Raw genomic sequence first — 21,021 nt, forward strand, 5'->3', positions numbered from 1 at the left:
AGTCAGTTGTGATGTTTTAAACACAATTTCCCATACATTTACTTTATCAGCTGCTGGCACTCTCTCTTTTTGTTGATCTATAGCCTCTTTCTGAATATCATGTGTGGCCTGCTTCACCTGTCGAGTTTGTTTTACTAGTGAGATATTTTGAGGTACTCCAACGGTTTTTCTTACAAGATTGTTACCCTCCTTTTCTCTTTCAAGTATATTGATTATATCTGTTTCATCTGGTTTGATCAAAGGTATCTTTGCTTTCCCTGACTTATTACTACCGGTCTCCACAATAACTTCTACTGGAATTGCGTATCCATTCTTCAATACGGGGATTGTATGCTCACTCCTGTTGTTTTGCTGAGGAGGAAACTCTGGCATTACAGATGAAAGATCCATGTTGCTGACAGAGCCCCACCCCAACATCACACTATATTCCTTCTACTCCTCAGTTTCATCCTCTTGTTTTTTTAAACTATTTTTTAAACCAATTCCCGGTGAGTTCTCTCTCTAATCTTTACTTTGATCATTCATTTGTGCTGGACTAGATTTTATCAGTGTAATTAGTGCTGTACATAAATTTGTATCCTTCGGAGTAGAGAAGATTATTTCCAATGAGTCCTTTAAAAAGTTGAACTTTTCTGGCACTTTCAGTACATTCTTAAAAATTTGTGTCACAGGTGATATTAAAGATACATTTTCCCTTCCAGAGTTTAACTTGCTGTTTTTACTCTTTGCCCCATGTACAGCCCTCTCCTCTTCTTTGTTCTCGTATGTGCTTCTCTTACACGTCCCGACCGCATTTTAGGGCTGAACTGCAATTTTCTTATTTTAGGTGTATTATTGACGTAAATATTGACCAATTTACAAGGTACACATATATTGTCAAACAGTTCTGCCGTTCAGGCGGCATTGTCACAAACAGCACTTAAGGCATCATAGGCTATTTATTCTGGTCACGGCCACATGATCACAGTATAGGGCCCGAACAGGGCATGCTGCTAAACACCCGCAAGCTGCACCCACCACTAACCAGACTGCTTCTGCTGGTACAGGACTCACACTCTGCAGTGGCTAACTACTGCCACCGCATTCTTGTTCTTTACCTCTCAAAACAGTGGCCTCCTAGGCCTTAAACCAATGCACTTAATAGGCTTGTTGAACTCAATAGGCCATCAACGGAAAGCGTTACATTCTTTTAAAACAGTCTTTACAGTCTTTACAGCCTTAACTCAAGAGCCTTATGAGCCTTCTAGAGACCATATCAACAAGAGGACACAATTATCTTTTATCTTTACTTTTGTTATCACTCTCAATGTCTCCATGTTTTCCTCACATGGCACCCTCAAGCCTTAACCCCTGCCCCAGCCCTTGCTCATCGTTTGTGTAGTCTACATAGTCTCACTGCTTCCAGCTGTTTATGGACGTTTACAGACCAGTGCAAACTGCCAATCCGCTGACAAAAAAACAGCGTGATTTTTCACCTTACATGCTTGGGAGACTTGTGAGGCTCGGGGCAGGGGCTAAATTGGACTGGGCTGAGCTGGATTGGGTTGGCTGGGCTGAGCTGGACTGGGCTGGGCTGGGCTGGGCCAAGGCTAAAAAAAAACTGCGAGATTTGCATGATTTGTCTCCTTACACGCTTGGAGGGCTTGAAAAGCTGTAATGCTGGACTGTATTGCAGAGGCAAGCGTTTGGGGCTCTTTACTGTTTTACCTCCACACTCACTGGCCTGCAATCACTGAGCCATACTCTCCAGGTCTCTGAGCCTTCAATGGTCCTGCAACGGGGGCCAATGGCCAACGGGACCAACTGGGCCACTCGGGCCACAGGGGGCAAACCTCTCTCTGCCTAGAGCCCCTCGAGCCCCCTTGATGTTCCTGAAAGCTCCTGGGTTCCTGGGCTTCTTACCCCGAATCCGCTCCCAGGGCCGCTCCACTCCACCTGGTAAAAAAATGAGCTCTCCCATCCTCTCGCCAGCACTGTAGGGGTGTCTGAGTAGTGCGCAGCGTAGTAGTGTAAGGTGTGTGGATCAAGATGGCGGTGTTCATTACCTCCGCCACCCTGGTAGAATTCCACTTGACATATTTAGAAGATATTTGCAGACCTTGCTACAGTGTCTCCTCAAGAAACTCCATAGTTTGGCTGAGCTACTGCCATTTATCAGTCAGCCACTCAATAAATATTAGCATTTAACAAAAAAACCTCTGAAAGCTAGATTTTTTTAAACTAAATACTAATGACTCTGACACACTGCTGAGAGCAGAGAAAATAATTGTTTCTGTAGGTTAATTTTGTGTTTCATAGTCATCATTTAGTTTTGAATTCAATTAAAGGATGAGTTTCAGATCTTTACATTCTTGATTATTCATCCTGCTAAATTAAAGATTTTTAAGGTACTGATTATACCAGGGTCTTATCACTGTGTGGGTAGAATTTGGAACTATGCTGCATCAGTGTTTGGATCCAGAGATTCTAATGAGGACATTTGGACATGATGCCTTGCAATTGGTTGTGTGGTCCTGTTTTTCCAGATTCTTTTGAATAAGCATTTACAAAGGCTTTGGAGGAGCATGTTTTTGTTTCACCTGCACAATTTAATATTTAACTACACAGCTAAATGGAGGGTACTTCACTGTGTCAGTATTGTGAACACTGGTACAGTGGTAGATTTTCGCAGAGATGAGTTTGCATGTGAAGGTATCTCTGGTGTGATCATCACAGGTAATGTATTGCAGTTCACCTCCTATGAGATAAGAGAGTTTTTGAGTAATCTGTTGATTTAGCATCACAAGACAGCACTCTTTTCGCCTCAGGTGTCTTGCTGACAGAATGAACAGGGTAGTTCAGTCTTACATTCAGAAGGTGTTCAACACAAGTATATCATTAAAGGGGATCTTGAATCTGAGAGAGCCTTGGTGGGTGCATCACAATTCTCCTAATTCATTTACCTTCAGTCACATTTGTAGGAGGCTGGCCTGGCTTATAGTGGGTACCTTGTGGTACTTACACCTTGTGCCAGGTCCAGTTATCCCTTATTAGTAGAATAGAGTTGTTCTAGCAGCTTAGGCTGATAGAGGTAGCTATAGCAGAGCAGCTTAGGCTGAACTAGGAGACATACAGAGCTCCTACTATATCACTTATATCACATAGCACTTTATCATAAGAAAACACAATACTCAGAGTTACTAAAAAATATTTTACTGACAATATGCCAAAAGTATTTCAGAGGATATATACTCGTGGTACAAACAATGTAGAATCACAATAGAATGCAGTGGGGTGAAATAGGCCTATGGGCAACACAAACCATATAGTCCAAAAGTGGAATGCGAACCACAAATGGACCCCAGGCCTAGTGTAGTGTGTAGAGGGTCACTGGGAGTGTAAGAAAACACTAAGGGTGTCCAAGATACCCCACCCCAAGACCCTGAAAAGTAGGAGTAAAGTTACCCTACTACCACAGGAAGACAGTAAAGTCAAGATAGGGGATTCTGCAAGGACAACAACTGACTGCAAAACACTGAAGACGGATTTTCTGGACCTGAGGACCTGCAAAGGAAGGGGACCAAGTCCAAAAGTCACGCAAGTGTCAGGGGGGCAGGAGCCCACTAAGCCCCAGATGAAGGTGCAAAAGGGCTGCCTCTGGGTGGAAGAAGCCAAAGATTCTGCAACAACAGAAGGTGCCAGGAACTTCTCCTTTGGTCAGAAGATGTCACATGGTGTGCTGGAGAATGCAGAGTTGTTTCCACATAGAAAGACTGCAAACAAGCCTTGCCAGCTGCAAGAGTCGTGTTGAGGATTTTGGGTGCTGCTAGCGCCCAGGAAGGACCAGGAGGTCGCCCCTTGGAGGAGGACACAGAGGGGGTGCTCAGCAATATGGAGAGCTCATGCAGAAGCAGCCAGCTCCCGCAGAAGTACCTGAACAGGCACTTGGAAGATCTGAGGACAGCAGTCAACTCAGAGTTACAAAGGAGGGTCCCATGACGTCGGAGTCCAACTTAGTGAGTTGGGCAATGCAGGACGGAGTACTGGGGACCTGGGCTAGGCTGTGGACGAAGGAAGTCTTGCAAAACTGCACAGAAGCCTGAGCAGCTGCAGTTCATGCAGTACACAGGATTACTGTCTGGCTTGGGGAGGCAAGGACTTACCTCCACCAAATTGGGACAGAAGGGCCACTGGACTGTCGAAGACACTTGGACCCAGGATTAGGCGCTACAATGTTGTTGGTAGTCTTCTTGCTACTTTGTTGTGGTTATGCAGGGGTCCTGGAGCAGTCAGCGGTCGATCCTTGGCAGAAGTCGAAGAGGGAAGTGCAGAGGAACTCTGGTGAGCTCTTGCATTCGTTATATGGTGAGATGCCCACAGGAGAGCCCCTAAATAGCCCACAAAGTAGGATTGGCTACTGAGAAAGGTAAGCACCTATCAGGAGGTGTCTCTGACGTCACCTGCTGGTACTGGCCACTCAGAGCTGTCCATTGTGCCCTCACACCTCTGCATCCAAGATGGCAGAGGTATGGGACAGAATGGAGGAGCTATGGGCACCTCCCCTGGGGGGTGCTGGTCAGGGGAGTGGTCACTCCTTTTTCCTTTGTCCAGTTTCGCACCAGAGCAGGGCTGGGGGGGTTCCCTGAACCGGTGTTGACTGGCTTATGCAGAGAGGGCACCATCTGTGCCCTTCAAAGCATTTCCAGAGGCCAGGAGAGGCTACTCCTCCCAGGCCCTTCACACCTATTTCCAAAGGGAGAGGGTGTAACACCCTCTCTCTCTCTCTCAGAGGAAATCCTTTGTTCTGCCTTCCTGGGACTGGGCTGCCCAAGCCCCAGGGGGGCAGAAACCTGTCCGAGGGGTTGGCAGCAGCAGTAGCTGCAGTGGAGACCCCGGAAAGTTAGTTTGGAAGTACCCGGGCTCTATGCTGGAGACCCAGGGATGCATGGGATTGTCCCCCCAATACCAGAATGGTATTGGGGTGACAATTCCATGATCCTAGACATGTTACATGGCCATGTTTGGAGTTACCATTGTGACGCTACACATAGGTGTTGACCTATATGTAGCGCATGCGTGTAATGGTGTCCGCAGGTGGTGCCCAGAGCTCCTCCAGTGTGTCCCAGACCTCTGCCATCTTGAATACAGAGGTGTGAGGGCAAATGGAGACCTCTGAGTGGCCATTGCCAGCAGGTGACGTCAGAGACCCCTCCTCTTATCTGGTTAGGTAGCCAAACCTCCTCTGAGGGTTATTTAGGGTCTCTCCTGTGGGTTTTTCTTCAGTTAACGAATGCAAGAGCTCACCAGAGTTCCTCTGCACTTCTCTCTTCAACTTCTGCCATAGATCGACCGCTGACTGTTTCCAGGACGCCTGCAAAAGTGCAACAAAGTAGCAAGAAGACTACTAGCAACATTGTAGCGCCTAATCCTGCCAGCTTTCTTGACTGTTTCCTGGTGGTGCATGCTCTGAGGGCCGTCTGCCTTCACCCTGCACTGGAAGCCAAGAAGAAATCTCCTGTGGGTCGACGGAATCTTCCCCCTGCCAACGCAGGCACCAAACTTCTGCATCACCGGTCCACTGGGTCCCTTCTCATCTTGACGAGCTTGGTCCCTGGAACACAGGAGCTGAATCCAAGTGACCCAGACAGACCAGTGGTCCTCCTGTCCAAATTTGGTGGAGGAAAGTTCTTGCTTCCCCACGCCAGACAGTAATCCTGTGTACTGCGTGATCTGCAGCTGCTAGGGCTTCTGTGCACTTTTGCAAGGATTCCTTCATGCACATCCTAGCCCATGTCCCCAGCACTCCATCCTGCAGTGCTCAACTCGCTGAGTTGACCTCCGACTTCGTGGAACCCTCTTTTGTTGTCCTGAGATGACTCCCGTGCTCAGATTTCTTGAACACCTGTTCTGATGCTTCTGCGGGTGCTGCCTGCTTCTGCGTGCACTCTCTCTGTCACTGAGCGCCCCCTCTGTCTCCTCCTCCAAGGGGCGACCTCCTGGTCCTTCCTGGGCCCTGGCAGAACCCAAAATCTTCAACCCTGACTCTTGCAGCTAGCAAGGCTTGTTTGCAGTCTTTCTACATGGAAATAATTCTGCATCCTCCAGCACACCGTGGGACATCTTCTGACCAAAGGAGAAGTTCCTGGCACCTTCCGTTGTTACAGAATCTTCAGCTTCTTCCACCCGGAGGCAGCCCTTTTGCACCTTCATCCGGGGTTTAGTGGGCTCCTGCCCCCCCTGGACACCTGCGTGACTCTTGGACTTGGTCCCCTTCCTTTGCAGGTCCTCAGGTCCAGGAATCCATCTTCAGTGCTTTGCAGTCAGTTGTTGTCTTTGCAGAATCCCCTATCTTTACTGACTTTACTGTCTTTCTGTAGTAGTAGGGTAACTTTACTCCTACTTTTCGGGTCTTGGGGTGGGGTATCTTGGACACCCTTAGTGTTTTCTTACACTCCCAGTGACCCTCTACACACTACACTAGGCCTGGGCTCGATTCGTGGTTCGCATTCCACTTTTGGAGTTTATGGTTTGCGTTGCCCCTAGGCCTATTTTCTCCTATTGCATTCTATTGTGTTCTATAGTTTTTGCCCTACTTTTCTAAGCATTTTACTTACTTGGTTTTGGTTTGTGTGTATATTTTGTGTATATTACTTACCTCCTAAGGGAGCATATCCTCTGAGATACTTTTGGCATATTGTCAATAAATAAAGTACCTTTATTTTTTAGTAACTCTGAGTATTGTGTTTTCCTGTGATACACTGCTATATTATATAAGTGGTATAGTAGGAGCTTTGCATGTCTCCTAGTTCAGCCTAAGCTGCTCTGCTATAGCTACCTCTATCAGCCTAAGCTGCTAGAACACTTCTAATCCACTAATAAGGGATAACTGGACCTGGCACAAAGTGTAAGTACCAGAAGGTACCCACTATAAGCCAGGCTAGCCTCCTACAGAACGGTGTGTCTTTTAAAAAAAAAAGTTATTATTTGCCCCCCCATCGTCCCCGTCATCCTCCCTGTCCCATGTCCCTCCCCTTGATATTTGCAGCAGCTGCTACTGGTTAAAATGTCAGAGATATAGAATGGTGTGACTCTTTCATAACCCCTTTAAAACAGTTTTAAGCAATGATAGCTCAAACAAGAATTTTCAATGCAATGGGTGTCGAGTTTGCTCAAGTTGGAGCTATTAGCATTGTCAACTGCTAACTGGACTTTTCTTGCCACATAAACAGAAAATGAAAAGTAAAACAGTTTCACATAAGCAAGCCGACGGCCGCCACGAGCGTGAAGCAAACACACAAAAGGATACAGAAGTTTGCTCCCAGTCAAACGTATCGGCAAAAGTGCAAATATCCATGTAACCAGCAAAAATGCAAGTATCCTTGTAACTGGCAAAAGTGCAATTATCTCTGTAACAGGGTCGATGTCATGCAAAGCGTATGTCTACTGCCCAGCGTGATCGCGCTGCCTACAAAATAAAAAAAGGTAGTCCAGAAACCATACGGAAAACATGGAACTTCATATGTTTTCAGTAGTTGACCAGTGCGCTCGAGGAGGGCTAAACACTGGAAAAGGCATGACATATTCATGCCTTTCACTATTGAAATCAAGCGATTTTTAAAAGGCAAGACCACGAACCAACCAAACTGATGGGCGTGACATGGGCTTGGTTAAAAGCCCACAGAGAGATTACAACAGGGACAGAGCGCTTTGCGCTCTCCACCCTAAAAAGGTGTAGGGCTGACATTTTAATTACTGTGACTGGCTCTAGTATTGATAACTGGATAGTGCTCAGTGTGTGAATAAATGTTGCTTTGTTCATAACTGGTATGTTACTTTAATGTTATAAATCTGTTAAATCAGCTAAGAACAAAAATCTCAGGTGTCTTTTGGGTTAATTATGTTGTGTTTTCTGTGAAACCAGAGATAGTTTGTCTTCAGTTGTATTAAACAACAACCTCAGTTTTGAAATGCTTAATATTGCATCCTCGTATTTCTTCATAGCTTACAAAGATCTGAAGAGTATTATTAAGTAATATTGCTTATGTGTAATGAATAAAAGAATACCATGTGCGTATAGCTTTTGTTGAGACATATCTACAAGGAGAAATAATATTTACAATGCCACATTTGCAATGCAATGGGTTCTGCATTTGCTCGAGTTAGAGCCATTAGCGTTTTAAACTCCTAACCAGACTTTTCTTGCCACATAAACTGAATAGTAAAACAGTTTCACATACCGAACCGACAGCCGCCATGAGCGCGAAGTTGAGACACAAAAGGAAATAAAAGTTTGCTTGCACTGAAACGTATCAGCAAAAGTGCAATTATACATGTAACCGGCAAAAGTGCAATTATCCATGTAACCAGCAAAAGTGAAATTATCCATGTAACAGGATCATTGTTATACGGAGCGCTCGATTACTGTCGAGCAAGATCGCGCTGACTATGAAATAAAAAGTAGTCCATGCCTTTCACAAATGAAATCAAGTGAATTTTAAAAGTCAAGCCCACGAACCAACCGAAGTGATGGACGTGAAATGGGTGTGGTTAAAAGCCCATGGAGAGATTACATCAGGGACAGAGCGCTTTGTGCTCGACCCTAAAAATGGACTATACAGGTATACACTGAGACAGTAAAAGCACGTTTGGGGTGTATGACTGAGCGAAGTTTTCTAGCGGGGCTAAAATATGAATGAATTAAACCCATTACGTTTTTTTTTTTTTACCTTACATAGATCGTCATGAGAAAGATAAGTACTTTAATCAGTGCAGAATGAGAGCGCTGTCGAGGCCCAGAGCGTGCGCTTAAGTCAAGTCAAGAGGGAAGCTGGGAGTGGGTAAAGTGCTTGTGGTGGATTCATTCTCGTGTTTTCATTGATTGCATCTTTCTCTTGTTCCCAGAATACTATGATCTCGCTGATGGGAGATAGTGAGCACATCCTGCTTGGAGCCCCTGTTTTAACGGTAAATTAATTACCTTATCACTATGGATACGCCAACGGGAGAAGCTCTGAAGAACGTCCACGGGCCTCCATCGGATCTCACATTAGTACAATTGGAATGTATCATGATGTCAACATAGGCTTAAGTGCTATTTGTTTTGTTTCCTCGTTCTACTGTATGTATTTTAGTTATACTATCCTTAAAAATGAATACTTGTCCTTATTTAAAAACTAATAGGTACACACGATTTCTTTCTTTGCACTCTATACTCTCGCGGTAACTAATGTATTTCCTTTAAACACACATTAATGTAAGTGCCAGCTGCAATGAGTTAATTCTAGACTTTGTTACAATGTGCGATGATCGCAATATTATATTTGTTGTATCCGTATTGCGTTTTGCTTTGCTGTCACCGTTTACCTCTTTATCTATAAAAACCACGACAAATAAATAAATAAAATAAACTAGAGTTTAGGTTGGTGAATGTAGGTATGTAAAAAATGGATACGGATTGCACATTGGCATGTAATGGGATTTGGTAGGGTTAGGCCGGATTGGGAATAATTTAGTTACATTTTCTTGGGGAGTTAAAATGTGAAAAAAAGGAACCCCTTACTATTTTTTGTATCCTGCATAGATCTTCAGGTACATTTGTATGCCAAAGCTGAACTGAATAAACTATTGGATTGGCAAGTTTAGTGGAAATCTGTTCACAATGTCAAAAGTTAGAGACAGATAAAAACGACTTTGCAACTGAATGTGCATTTTAACATTAACTGCACAGTAACGACCACCACTATGTTATAAGTGTACTTATATGTTACATGTTACATGTTTGGCTGCTTTTATTATACAAAATGCAGTTGTATAAAAATCTGTATTACACAGTGAGATATAAAATATGGACAATATATCATGGGTGCCGATTAAATATGGATTTCCTCTTCATAATGACAGCCCCTAAATATCTCTGCACAGCTTTGATATTGCCTACTAGGATAATGTGTCACTGAAGAACAAATGTTGTGACAAGGTCTTCCAAATTATGCAGCAAGGATAAAGCCTTTGCACCACGTTCTATAGCAATATTTGTATCTGTTTCAACTAGAAACAACAGGGCTTATTTACAAGCACCTCTGCATCCCAGAATGTCACTTTTAGTGACGGTCCAGCGGTGCACAATGCAGGGCCATATTTACAAGGCTAGGTGAAGCCCCCCTGCTTCATGGCCTTGTAAATATGGACTCAGACAATGCAGGGTAAGTTGCTGCGTTGCCTCACCATGCAGCAGGGAGGTGTGCCACGGGTGTTTCAGTGGGTGTTCCCAGATAACATCCATGGTACTTGACATATTCCCATATTTACAAGGCTTTGTAATCCTGTGAATGCATCAAAAACCTGCGCCTCCCCAGGGGAGGCGTAAGGGAGATATAACAAGAAGAAATACATTTGTTTCTCATAATTGTTTCCTTTTTCCATGTGTACTGCATTCTGCAGCACACAGAAAAAGGAAAACACCTCTATGGATTGTTTCTGTGCAGGGAGGGGCCCCTTCCTGCTCAAAAACAATCACCCCAGCAACACAGACACCCTTGCACCATGGTGCAAGGGTGCCAGTATTGGCGCTAGGCAGCCCATTGTGCACCAGCACAGGGTAAAAGGACAGGAATGTGACATATTTTATAGATACATTGCATTACTGCCCTTTTCTTTTGACACAGGGTAGCGCAGCAAGATTCCCTGTGATAATGCCCTGTGCCAAAACCTCCTAAATGAGGCTAAAGATGTATTGTGGAATCTGTAACTTTTGCAAATTATGTGGCACATGTGGTAAACCATAATTATGTGGTAAGTGCTGCAGCAACATAATTTCATACATGCACAGGTCCTCACTATTGTGATTTGTTTTATCAACACTTTATTTATAAAAAGGAAACCTACATTCTAATTCTAACCAAATCCATTGTTAACTGCACTTTAAGAAAATGAAAACGTTTCAAGCTTACCACTGCAAAATAAGCATGTGTAAGATAAAAATCTTACATAATGGCTAAAATGTGTGATATGGTCATATTTTGGCACTTTGAGGTGCTACCTTTGTCCTCCATGGCATTACTGGACCATATTATATGGTGTAGGAGGCTGGCCTGGTTTGTAGTGGGTACCTATGGTACTTACACCTTATACTAGATCCAGTCATCCCTTATTAGTGAAATGTAGGCAGGGTCTAGAAGCCAGGCTCTCTAGAGGCTGCTGTGGCTGAGCAGCCAAGGCTTACCTAGGAGACATGCAAAGCTCTTGTAATACCACTGTAGTCACACAGTACTCACACACATGAAAGAAAATACTTAGTGTCACAAAAACAAAGGTACTTTTGAGGTAAGTAATACACAAATTATATACACTAGTATGCAGAAACAGGTGTAAAAACAGTTAGAAAACAGTGGAATTAGTGAAAGTCACAGTAGTTAGAAATGGGCCTAGCGGGAACACAAACCATGTAATAAGATAGTGGAATGCGAATGTTGGTTTCCCACTTAGGCAAGTGTAGTGTGTAGAGGGGCACTGGGAGTATTAGAAAACACCAAAGGTAAGTATTAGAGCCCACTCCAGAGCCCAGTAAAGCAGGAATAAAACACAGTAACTTTCCTTCAACACACAGAATCACGAGAAAGAAGATTATGCATGAACCAACAGTGGATTGCTGGACCTGAAGATCTGTGGAAGAAGGGGACAAAGTCCAAGAAGCACAGAAGAGTCCGTGGGGAACAGAAGCCCCTGCTAACCCTGATGAAGGTGCAAAAGAAGAACCACTGGTGAAGAACAGTCATTTCTGCACCCAACGGATTCGGGTTCCTGGTTGGTGAAGATGATATCCCATGCTGGATGGAAGATTGCAGTCTGGTTTGCATCGCTGGAGTCCGCCAACAAGCCTTGGCACATGCAAAGCTCGTGTTTAGCGGAAAATGGCACTGCCCGGGACCAGGAGGGGCCTGGTGGACTCTACCAAGAAGAGGCAGACAGAGGGGGCTCTCAGCAACTCAGAAAGCCGACAGAAGACCAGGCAGCTTGCATAGGAGTCCCACAGCACAGGGACAAAGAAGGTGCAAAAGGAGGCCCATGCAGCACTATGACAAAGGTTCCAACGCTGCTGGAGAACCACTCAGGAAGATGTGCGTTGCAGGTTAAAGTGTTCAGGGCCAGAGCTGCACAGTGCATGACAAACTATGTGGAAGGAAGCCAACAAGCCTTGGCAACAGCAAAACACATGGTGCACAAAGAACTTCATGGAAGGGTGCCAACCAGCCTTGGCAACTGCAAAACACGCGGTGCATGGGGGTACTGTCTTGTGCGGGGAGGCAAGCTTTTACCTACACCAAAGTTGGACAGTAGGATGTCAGGATCATTGGGACCATTTCAGTCCACCACCCATGATGCAGGATTCATGCAGTTGCTGGCAGGAGCTGAAGATACAGGGGCATATTTATACTCCGTTTGCGCCGAATTAGAGTCGTTTTTTTCGACGCAAATTCGGCGCAAAACTAACGCCATATTTATACTTTGGCGTTAGACGCGTCTAGCGCCAAAGTATGAGGAAAGAGCGTCATTTTTTTGCGTGAACGCCTTCCTTGCGTTAATGAGATGCAAGGTAGGCGTTCCCGTCCAAAAAAATGACTGCGACACAAATGCGTCGTATTTATACTCCCGGGCAAAAATCACGCCCGGGTGTAGGCGGGGCAAAAACCCCCGCATTTGCGCCTCTTTTTAACGCCTGGGTCAGGGCAGGCGTTAAGGGACCTGTGGGCTCAAAATGAGCCCACAGCTGCCCTCCCATGCCCCCAGGGACCCCCCCTGCCACCCTTGCCCACCCCAGGAGGACACCCAAGGATGGAGGGACCCATCCCCGGGACATCCAGGTAAGTTCAGGTAAGTATAATTTTTTTTTTTTTTGATATTTTTTTGGGGCATTGGGGGGCCTGATTTGTGCCCCCCTACATGCCTCAATGCCCAATGACCATGCCCAGGGGACATAAGTCCCCTGGGCATGGCCATTGGGCAAGGGGGCATGACTCCTGTCTTTACTAAGACAGGAGTCATGTAAATGGCGTCTGGGTGTCGTTAAAAATGGCGCAAATCGGGTGGAGGCGATTTTTTAGCGTCAACCTGACTTGCACAATTTTTAAGACGCCCTAACGCCATTTTCCCCAACGCCGGCGCTGCCTGGTGTACGTGGTTTTTTTCCACGCACACCAGGCAGCGCTGGTCTGCTAGCGCCGGCTAACGCCATTCAATAAATACGGCGCCCGCATGGCGCTTCAGAATGGCGTTAGCCGGCGCTAAACTTTTTGACGCTAAACTGCGTTAGCGCAGTTTAGCGTCAAAAAGTATAAATACGGGCCACAATATTGCAGAAGTCATATTTGCTTCTTTGTTGCAGTTTGTAGAGTTTCTGGAGTGTCCAGTTTCTTCGGTGAGAAGGTAAAGTGGAGGATGCAGAGGATTCCTACTGGAGTCCTGCAATCCGAATCTGAAGAACCACCCAAGGAGAGACCCTAAATAGCCCTGAAAGGGGGGGTCAGCTAAACAGGTAAGCTCTGGCGTCACCTGCTGGCACTGGCCACTCAGATGATCCCAGAGTTCTCTGCTAACTTGGAATCCAAAATGGCAAAACCCAGGGAACCTCTGGAGGAGCTCTGAGCACCACCCCTGGGGTAATGATGACATGGGAGTGATTACTCCCCTTTCCTTTGTCCAGTTTCAAGTCAGAGCAGGGACTGGTGGTCCCTGAACCGGTGTAGACTGGATAATGCAAGGAGAGCACCAAATGTGCCCCTCAAAGCATTTCCGGTAACTTGGGGAGGCTACCCTTCCCAAGCCTGTAACACCTATTTCCAAAGGGAGAGGGTGTAACACCCCTCTCCCAAAGGAAATCCTTTGTTCTGCTTTCTGGGCTTGAGTTGCTCAAGCAACAGTAGGGCAGAAACGTGTCTGAGAGGTGGCAGCAGCTTGGGCTGCCTGGAAACCTCAGAAGGCTGTAATTGCAATACTGGGGGTCCTCTAAGGGGCCCCAAGAGTGCATGGAATCATACAATCAATGCTTGCAAAAGCCTTGGGTATGATTCCCGCATGTTTGATACCAAACATGCCTATCTTCAGAGTTACCATTATGTAGCTGGACATGGGTAGGGACCTATGTTTAGTACATGCGTAAAACGGCATCTCCACACTCATGAAGTCTGGGAAAATGGTCCTAGAGGTCGTGGGGGCACCAGGTATTCTGCTCCCTGCCCTCAGGGGTGGAGGGCCTGCTATAGGGGTGACATGTAAGTGACCTGGAGCAATGCAAATGGGAGTGAAAGGGTGCATGCACCTTTTCACACAGGCTGCAATGGCAGTCCTGCAGAAGCCTTTGCATGGGCTCCCTATGGGTGGCAAAAGATATACTGCAACCCATAGGGATCCCCTGGAAACCCAATGCCCTGGGTGCCTAGGTACCATATGCAAGGGACTTATTAGGGGGCACAAGTATGTCAATTGTCAATTGTGGGTGAAATACTGGGTTACCCATATGTAACAACAACATTTAGAGGAGAGAGAGCACATTTACTGGGGTCCTGGTTAGCAGGATTCCAATGAACACAGTCAAGCACACAGACATCAGGCAGAACATGGAGGTAACTTTGGCAAAAAGAGGGTACTTTCCTCTACATGGTTACTACAGATGTGCAAATTAATGTACTATTTCTCTTGCTAAGTGTCGGAAATGACCCAGGATTCACAAAAGACAAAGCCTCAAGAGGATCATGGTGCCCCTTCATGACCAATGCTAATTTAAAGCATATTATACTCCGCACATCTACATACATGGTCTATTCCAGTACCATTTTTCATGTGTTTTGGTTTTAACAATAACTATTTAAACCCAGGTTGCAAAGGTTTACACATGTGCAATAAGGCAAAATCAGAACTTTAGCACTATTTAATGAATCTGCACAGAAGTTTCCAAAAAGAATGCATATCTAGATTGGATTTCTTGTGGCAAGTGTTATTCAAATCCATTAATACTGGGCCTGAAAAGAGTAGGTCCCAATAGTGATGTTTCCTATTTGAAGCCTTAGTAGATTATTTGCTACTCAATGCAAAAATACATCTGAACAGGAATAAACACATTTGCCATATCTGTAGAAGTTTAACAAGAAATGCCTTTACTTTCTTTGGTTTAAATCCCTTCATTAATTTTCTTGAAATTAGGCTTTAAAAAAAAAGTACTGTCTGGGCATCACAAGGTTACATTTTAGAAATGTGTATTTGTCGGCGACATCAGCACTATTTGACACATTTGCCCTAAATTTGGGAGGTGCTTAGAATGTTTCAGGTACTTTTGGTACTTTTTAACTTTGCAGATTCATCAAGGGCACATAATTGATGGGGGTGGGTGATCAAAAATGAGTTCTTTTGCTAATAACTTTGGTGTGATCCGACAAATCCCCATTAAATTTGGCATATAGTAAGAAGTTTAGTATTCTATGGGTACTGCAAGATTTGTGCAGATCGATCGGGGGCAATGTTAAAAAAGGGGCAAAATTATTTAATGTGCCCATGACATTGGCAGACACCAGGCGAGTTTAGATTACTCCTGATATTTTGAGTTTCATGCAAGTCCATCAAGTGGGGGGTACTTAATGGGATTGTTAAGATGTAGAATTTCTCATTTTAACTCCCATAGGAAACTCTGCTCACTGATACAGAATACAATGGGCTGGATCTGCTTAAACATGATATTCCTGCACTGGGCTTAGCTGGCTAGTAGCTGGTAAATATCGTGCCAATTTATTAAGTGGAAAAGAAGAAGGTAATGGATTGAATGTTTGAATTAATCTCAGCCACTGGCAATCACTTGGACTGAATCACAATCCATCGTTTTCTTGTTTGCCCACCATGCCACCTCAGTTTGGACCTAGCCATTGCAAATTAGTCTTGACCTTGCTCTCTTTGGGAACAGTCCAGACTGAACTGCAATGCCAGGTCCTCCCTGAACTGGAACATAAGCAACCTATGACAGGTGTCACCAAAGTTAGAGCTCTAGAGAGAGGTATGGCTTGGTTCCAGAACCACAGTGAGCCTGGGATCCATGCATGGGCATACCCAGCACACTAAGGCCCATATTTATACTTTTTTTATGCCGCATTCGTCATTGCTTGATGCAAAAGTGGTGCAAACTTGTAAAATGCAATTGTATTTTGTAAGTTTGCATCGCTTCTGCGTCACAAAATGACGCAAATGCGGCGCAAAAAAAGTATAAATATGGACCTAATGGTGGTAAATGCAGAAAGAACAAGGTGATGAATGGAATGCTTGAATTAATCTCAGGCACTGGCAATCACTGGGACCCAGGCTCACTGTGCCACTGGAATCAAGCTATGCCTGGCTGGAGAGCTCTAATTTGGGCGAAACTGGACCTAGGTTGCTTGTGATCTGGTTAATGAAGGACCTGGCCCGGCAGCTCAGGTTGGACTGTTCTCATGAGGAGCAGGGTCAAGACAGCTTTACATATAGCTGGGTCAAAACTGAGGTGGCCTGGTGGGCAAAAAAACAATGGATTGGGTTGCGGTCCTGAGCATTTACTAGTGGCTGAGATTAACTCAAGCATGCCATCTATCACCTTATTCTATTTGAATTTATTAATTGGAGCTAAAAATATTAGCCTTGGTCTGGTCCAATGACCAAGCTGGTGCTATGTATTGCTGATTTCCCAGCACAGCTAGGGTTGGTAGCCTGTTGTAAATTCAGCATCAAATCATGCAGTTGTCCAGAATGTGTCCCTTAGTGTCCAGTTAGGTTAGAGCTCTGACTTTTATTGAGTTTTCCAAAGTAATAACCTTTACCAGTTAGTAGCTCAGTTTACCTTAATTTTGATTCCCAGCATGATTTTTCTGTACAGCAGAGAACCTGCGAGTAATCTTTCAAGAACAAGGAACCGTGAGATCTTGCGAGATTCACTACATTTTTGTGGCTATTTTTTAACATAACGGTCTAATTAAGTTACACCCTTTTGGCAAAAAGTGTTTTGTCTCAAGTTTTTGTTCAGGAAGCACGTCTTGCTCTTTTTTATGATACTTTTATGATGGCAAGTCTGTTAAATATCATAGGAGTCTGCTGGAGTTCCTGATGCCGTCAGTGGACTTCTCAAAGAAAGTGCCTGAAATTTGAAATTAAAGCAACGGTGGATGAAACTGAACCTCAGTAAAACACCTCATTAAACTTATGAACCCTTGAGTACAAGAAAACTAGGGGCTCATTTACAAGTGGCTTGCGCCGCTGGTGCATCACTTTTTGTGACACACCTGTGGCACAGGCTGCAGGCCACTTTGCATGGCTTTTCTCTTCTTGTAGATATGGAGTAAGGCAATGCTGTGTAAGTCACTGCATTGCCTTACTTTGCATCAAAGAGGTGTTCCATGGGTGTTGCAGTGGGTGTTACAATGCAATACCCATGAATTTTGATGCATTCCCAGATTTACAATGTTTTATAAATCTGGGAAAGCTTCGAAAGCCTACGCCACCCTAGGGGTGCCGTAAAGGCAGAGTGATGGGGAGAAATATCTTTATTTCTCCCTGTTCTTTCCTCTTTCAATGTGTGCTGTATTTTGCAGTATACATAGAAAGAGAAAATGCGTCACAGGATTGTACTTGTACAGTAAGGTGTCCCTTCCTGGACAAAAACAATCACCCCCGCAATGCAGGCACCCTTGCATCATGGTGCAAGGGTGGTTGTAATGTTTCATGGCAGCAATTTGTGCACCAGCACAGGGGAAAAGGACAGGATTGCACCGGATCTTGTAGATTCAGTGCATTCCCGCCCTTTTGTCTTGACACAGGGCAGTGCATTCAGAAATCTTGCGGCGCTACCCTGTGCCAAAATATTGCAAATGAGATCCCTAGTTTGAAATCTGCATTCCTGGCAGAACATTTTTAAAGCTCAAGAACATCATTTTTATTTTGGTAAAAGAAATAACATTTATTTTCAGGAGACATTGTTTTACAGTTTACGTCTAAGTAGGAAAACATTTAATGAAAAGACGCTGGTTGTTTCATTACTTTGCATAATTTGTAACATGACTAAGAACTGTGATTTTTTTAAATTGCTCTAACATAGTGGTGTGAACTAAAAGGAGAGATTCCAATTCCTTACCGTTAATCTTCATCAGTAATAGCCTTTATTGTCCAATCCCATTTACTACTTGAGGTGAAGTCCACGGAGAGATAAAAAGGAGCAGGAAAGCCAGTATGAATTTCTGCTCCCTCTATTACGGTAGTCTATAGGAGCTATCTATACTCAGCATGCCCCCTGAACTACCAAACCTATTCAACACAATAGGAAGGCCAATAATCTGAGAGGGAGAGGCATAATGAATGGGACGAGGACAATCAGGACTAGGAGAAATGTAATAAAGATTACTAGTAAGTAGAACATTAGCCTCACAAATTCTTGTCCTCGTTATTACTTTTGAGGAATACTAAAGCAATTTAATATGACCTTCATGTGCTGATGAAACCAATCCAAAACCACTTTTATACAACATCACATACTGCTTTCTTCTGGAACATCACCCTTTATGAGTCAAAACAGCATTCAACACACCAACACAAACATTTTGTTCATTATTCAAAACATTTTGAAGACGATAAAGCTTAATAAAAGTATTGTGGGTCACCCAAGTGACATCTCTGGAAATCCCAGAAATTGACACTCCACCCTTATACCCCCAGTTCGGCCTAAGAAACTGATACCCCTTTACTAGATTGATCCTGTCCACAATCCGGGGGAGGGGCTCCAGACAAGGAATAGGCCAGGCAAATTGTCTGCTTTATCGACCTGCTAATGGAGACTACCAAACCTTTTTCAACCCTGACCGATAGAACTAAAGAGTCTGACTTCCAAAAAGACTTAGAGCCTCATTACGACTTTGGCAGTCTGACGAGCCGACTGCCAATGGCGTGGGGAGGACGTTGTTGTCATGCTGGCGGCCTCCCCTAGTCATATTATGATGGTTCCTATGGGCTGATCAGTGGAAACATCGTATTACAACATTTCTGCCAGTCAGTCTGGTGGAAACAGTACCACAGCCAATGCTGTCGCACAACAGACATTCAAAATGCACTGTTTACAGTGCAGACAGTGCGCATTCCAAGGGTGCTGGCAGGGGCGCCGCAGCCCTGCCAATGGCATGGGCAGTACAGGGGCCCCTCTGTGGCCCCCAGCACTGCCTTTCTGCAAGGCATTTTATGGTGGGGACCCCGCTATGAAAAGTCTGTTAGAAGGAGTACTTGTGATAAGCATGGTTGCTCTTGGCTCAGCGCCACTGTGGCTGACCATGATTCCGAATTCCTCCACCCCATCGGGATCTATGATCCTGGTGGTGTGGCGGTCCCCTGTCAGTTCGACCACCACCACATGTTTGGGGGTCCTCAGACTGGCAAACTCATAATAGGGCTCTTAGACCTTTCCAAATAAATCTGTAAGGCTCTTTTCACATCTAATTGATGCCACTGTACCTCAATGGAAGGATCCGATAAGTCCCCTAGAGCTGGAGTGGGGACTATTTTGTATTTTCTGTGAAACAAGGATGAGACCTTTGGCACAAAGTAAGAATCCATTATGGTCACCACCCCATCCTCAATTAATGAGAGATAGGGTTCTTTTGCCATAAGGGCACCAAGCGCACCAATTCTTCTGGCAGATGTTATAGCCACCAAAAATACGTCTTTTAATGTATGTAAGAATTGCATATCCATGATTGATGAAGGCTCAATTGGATGAGAAGCTAAAGCCTTAAGCACCAATGAAAAATCCCATATTGGATATAATGAATTAACAACTGAAAGTGAAAGAGAAAAGTGAAATAATAATAAAGACACCAAGGGACAGATGTATGAAAGTATATTCCATTTGCAAACAATGCAAATCACAAAGTTCCACGATTTGTGAATGTTAGACTTTTTCATCCTTGGCGTGGTCTCCCTGAACTTTTTGCCTCTGTTTCACAGGTTGTTGATGTGTGCTGGGATCTGATTTTGCTGTTTTTGTTACTCTGGGCACTTTACAACTGCTAACCAGTGCTAAAGTGCAAGTGCTCCTTTACAAAATGTGTATGTAATTGGTTTATCCATGATTGGCATATTTGATTTACTAGTAAGTCCTTAGTAAAGTGCACTAGAGGTGCCAGGGCCTGTAAATCAAATGCTACTCGTGGGCCTGCAGCACTGCTTGTGCCACCCACATAAGTAGCTCTGTAATCATGTCTCAGACCTGCCACTGCAGTGTCTGTGTGTGCAGTTTTAACTGTAAATTTGACTTGGCAAGTGTACCCACTTGCCAGGCCTAAACCTTCCCTTTTCTGACATGTAAGGCACCCCTAGGTAGGCCCTAGGTAGCCCCAGGGGCAGGGTACAGTATATGGTTAAGGTCGGACATATAGTAATGTTTTTTAATATGTTCTGACAGTGAAATATTGGTAAATTTGTTTTTCACTGTTGCAAGGCCTGTCCCTCCAACATGGGGGCTACCTTTAAATCTGATTAAAGTGTAGATTCCCTATGGGAGCGGATGGCCCTGTGGAGTTTGGGGTCTCTGAGCTCTCAATTTAAAAATACATCTTTTAGTAAAGTTGATTTTGAGATTGTGCGTTTGGAAATGCCACTTTTAGAAAGTGAGCATTTTCTTGCTTATACCATTTCTGTGACTCTGCCTGTTTGTGGATTCGCTGTCTGGGTCGGTTTGACAGTTGGACTGGTTGCACCTCACACCAGACAGTGACACAAAAAGAGCTGGGGTGTAGCCTGCATATCCTGATTGGCCATCTGTTTAGGAGGGAGGGGAGGAGTGGTCATTTACCCCTGAAGGGGCTGTGCCTGTCCTCACACAATGTAGTCTCCAACCCCCTGCTGGGTGTCTGGGGCCTGGTCTCTGCAAGGCAGGATTTCACATTCAAAAGAGACTTTACTTTGAAGTAGGACTACTTCAAAGGAGAAATTGGGTATAAGACTTGCACCCAAAACCACAGACTTTAGAAACACTTCTGGAAACATGAGGAACCT

The 21,021-nt window shown here is 44.6% G+C and overlaps 1 protein-coding gene across 2 annotated transcripts in view; it reads left to right on the plus strand.

Moving 5' to 3' along the window:
- Window positions 1-9,391, plus strand: part of PRR29 (proline rich 29) — a 527,555-nt gene extending 518,164 nt beyond the window's left edge. The window contains exon 6 of one of the 2 annotated variants that reach the window (XM_069238100.1): window positions 8,881-9,391. In XM_069238100.1, coding sequence (XP_069094201.1) covers window positions 8,881-8,909 — 29 coding nt within the window. In that variant the 3' untranslated portion in view covers window positions 8,910-9,391. Of the gene's footprint in view, window positions 1-7,208; window positions 7,408-8,880 lie in introns of those variants that run through there. The other variant, XM_069238101.1, reaches the window with a different exon arrangement.
- Window positions 9,392-21,021: the final 11,630 nt, after the last annotated feature.

This window comes from Pleurodeles waltl, chromosome 6 (genome assembly GCF_031143425.1).
Source record: "Pleurodeles waltl isolate 20211129_DDA chromosome 6, aPleWal1.hap1.20221129, whole genome shotgun sequence".
NCBI classification, from domain to species: Eukaryota; Metazoa; Chordata; class Amphibia; order Caudata; family Salamandridae; genus Pleurodeles; species Pleurodeles waltl.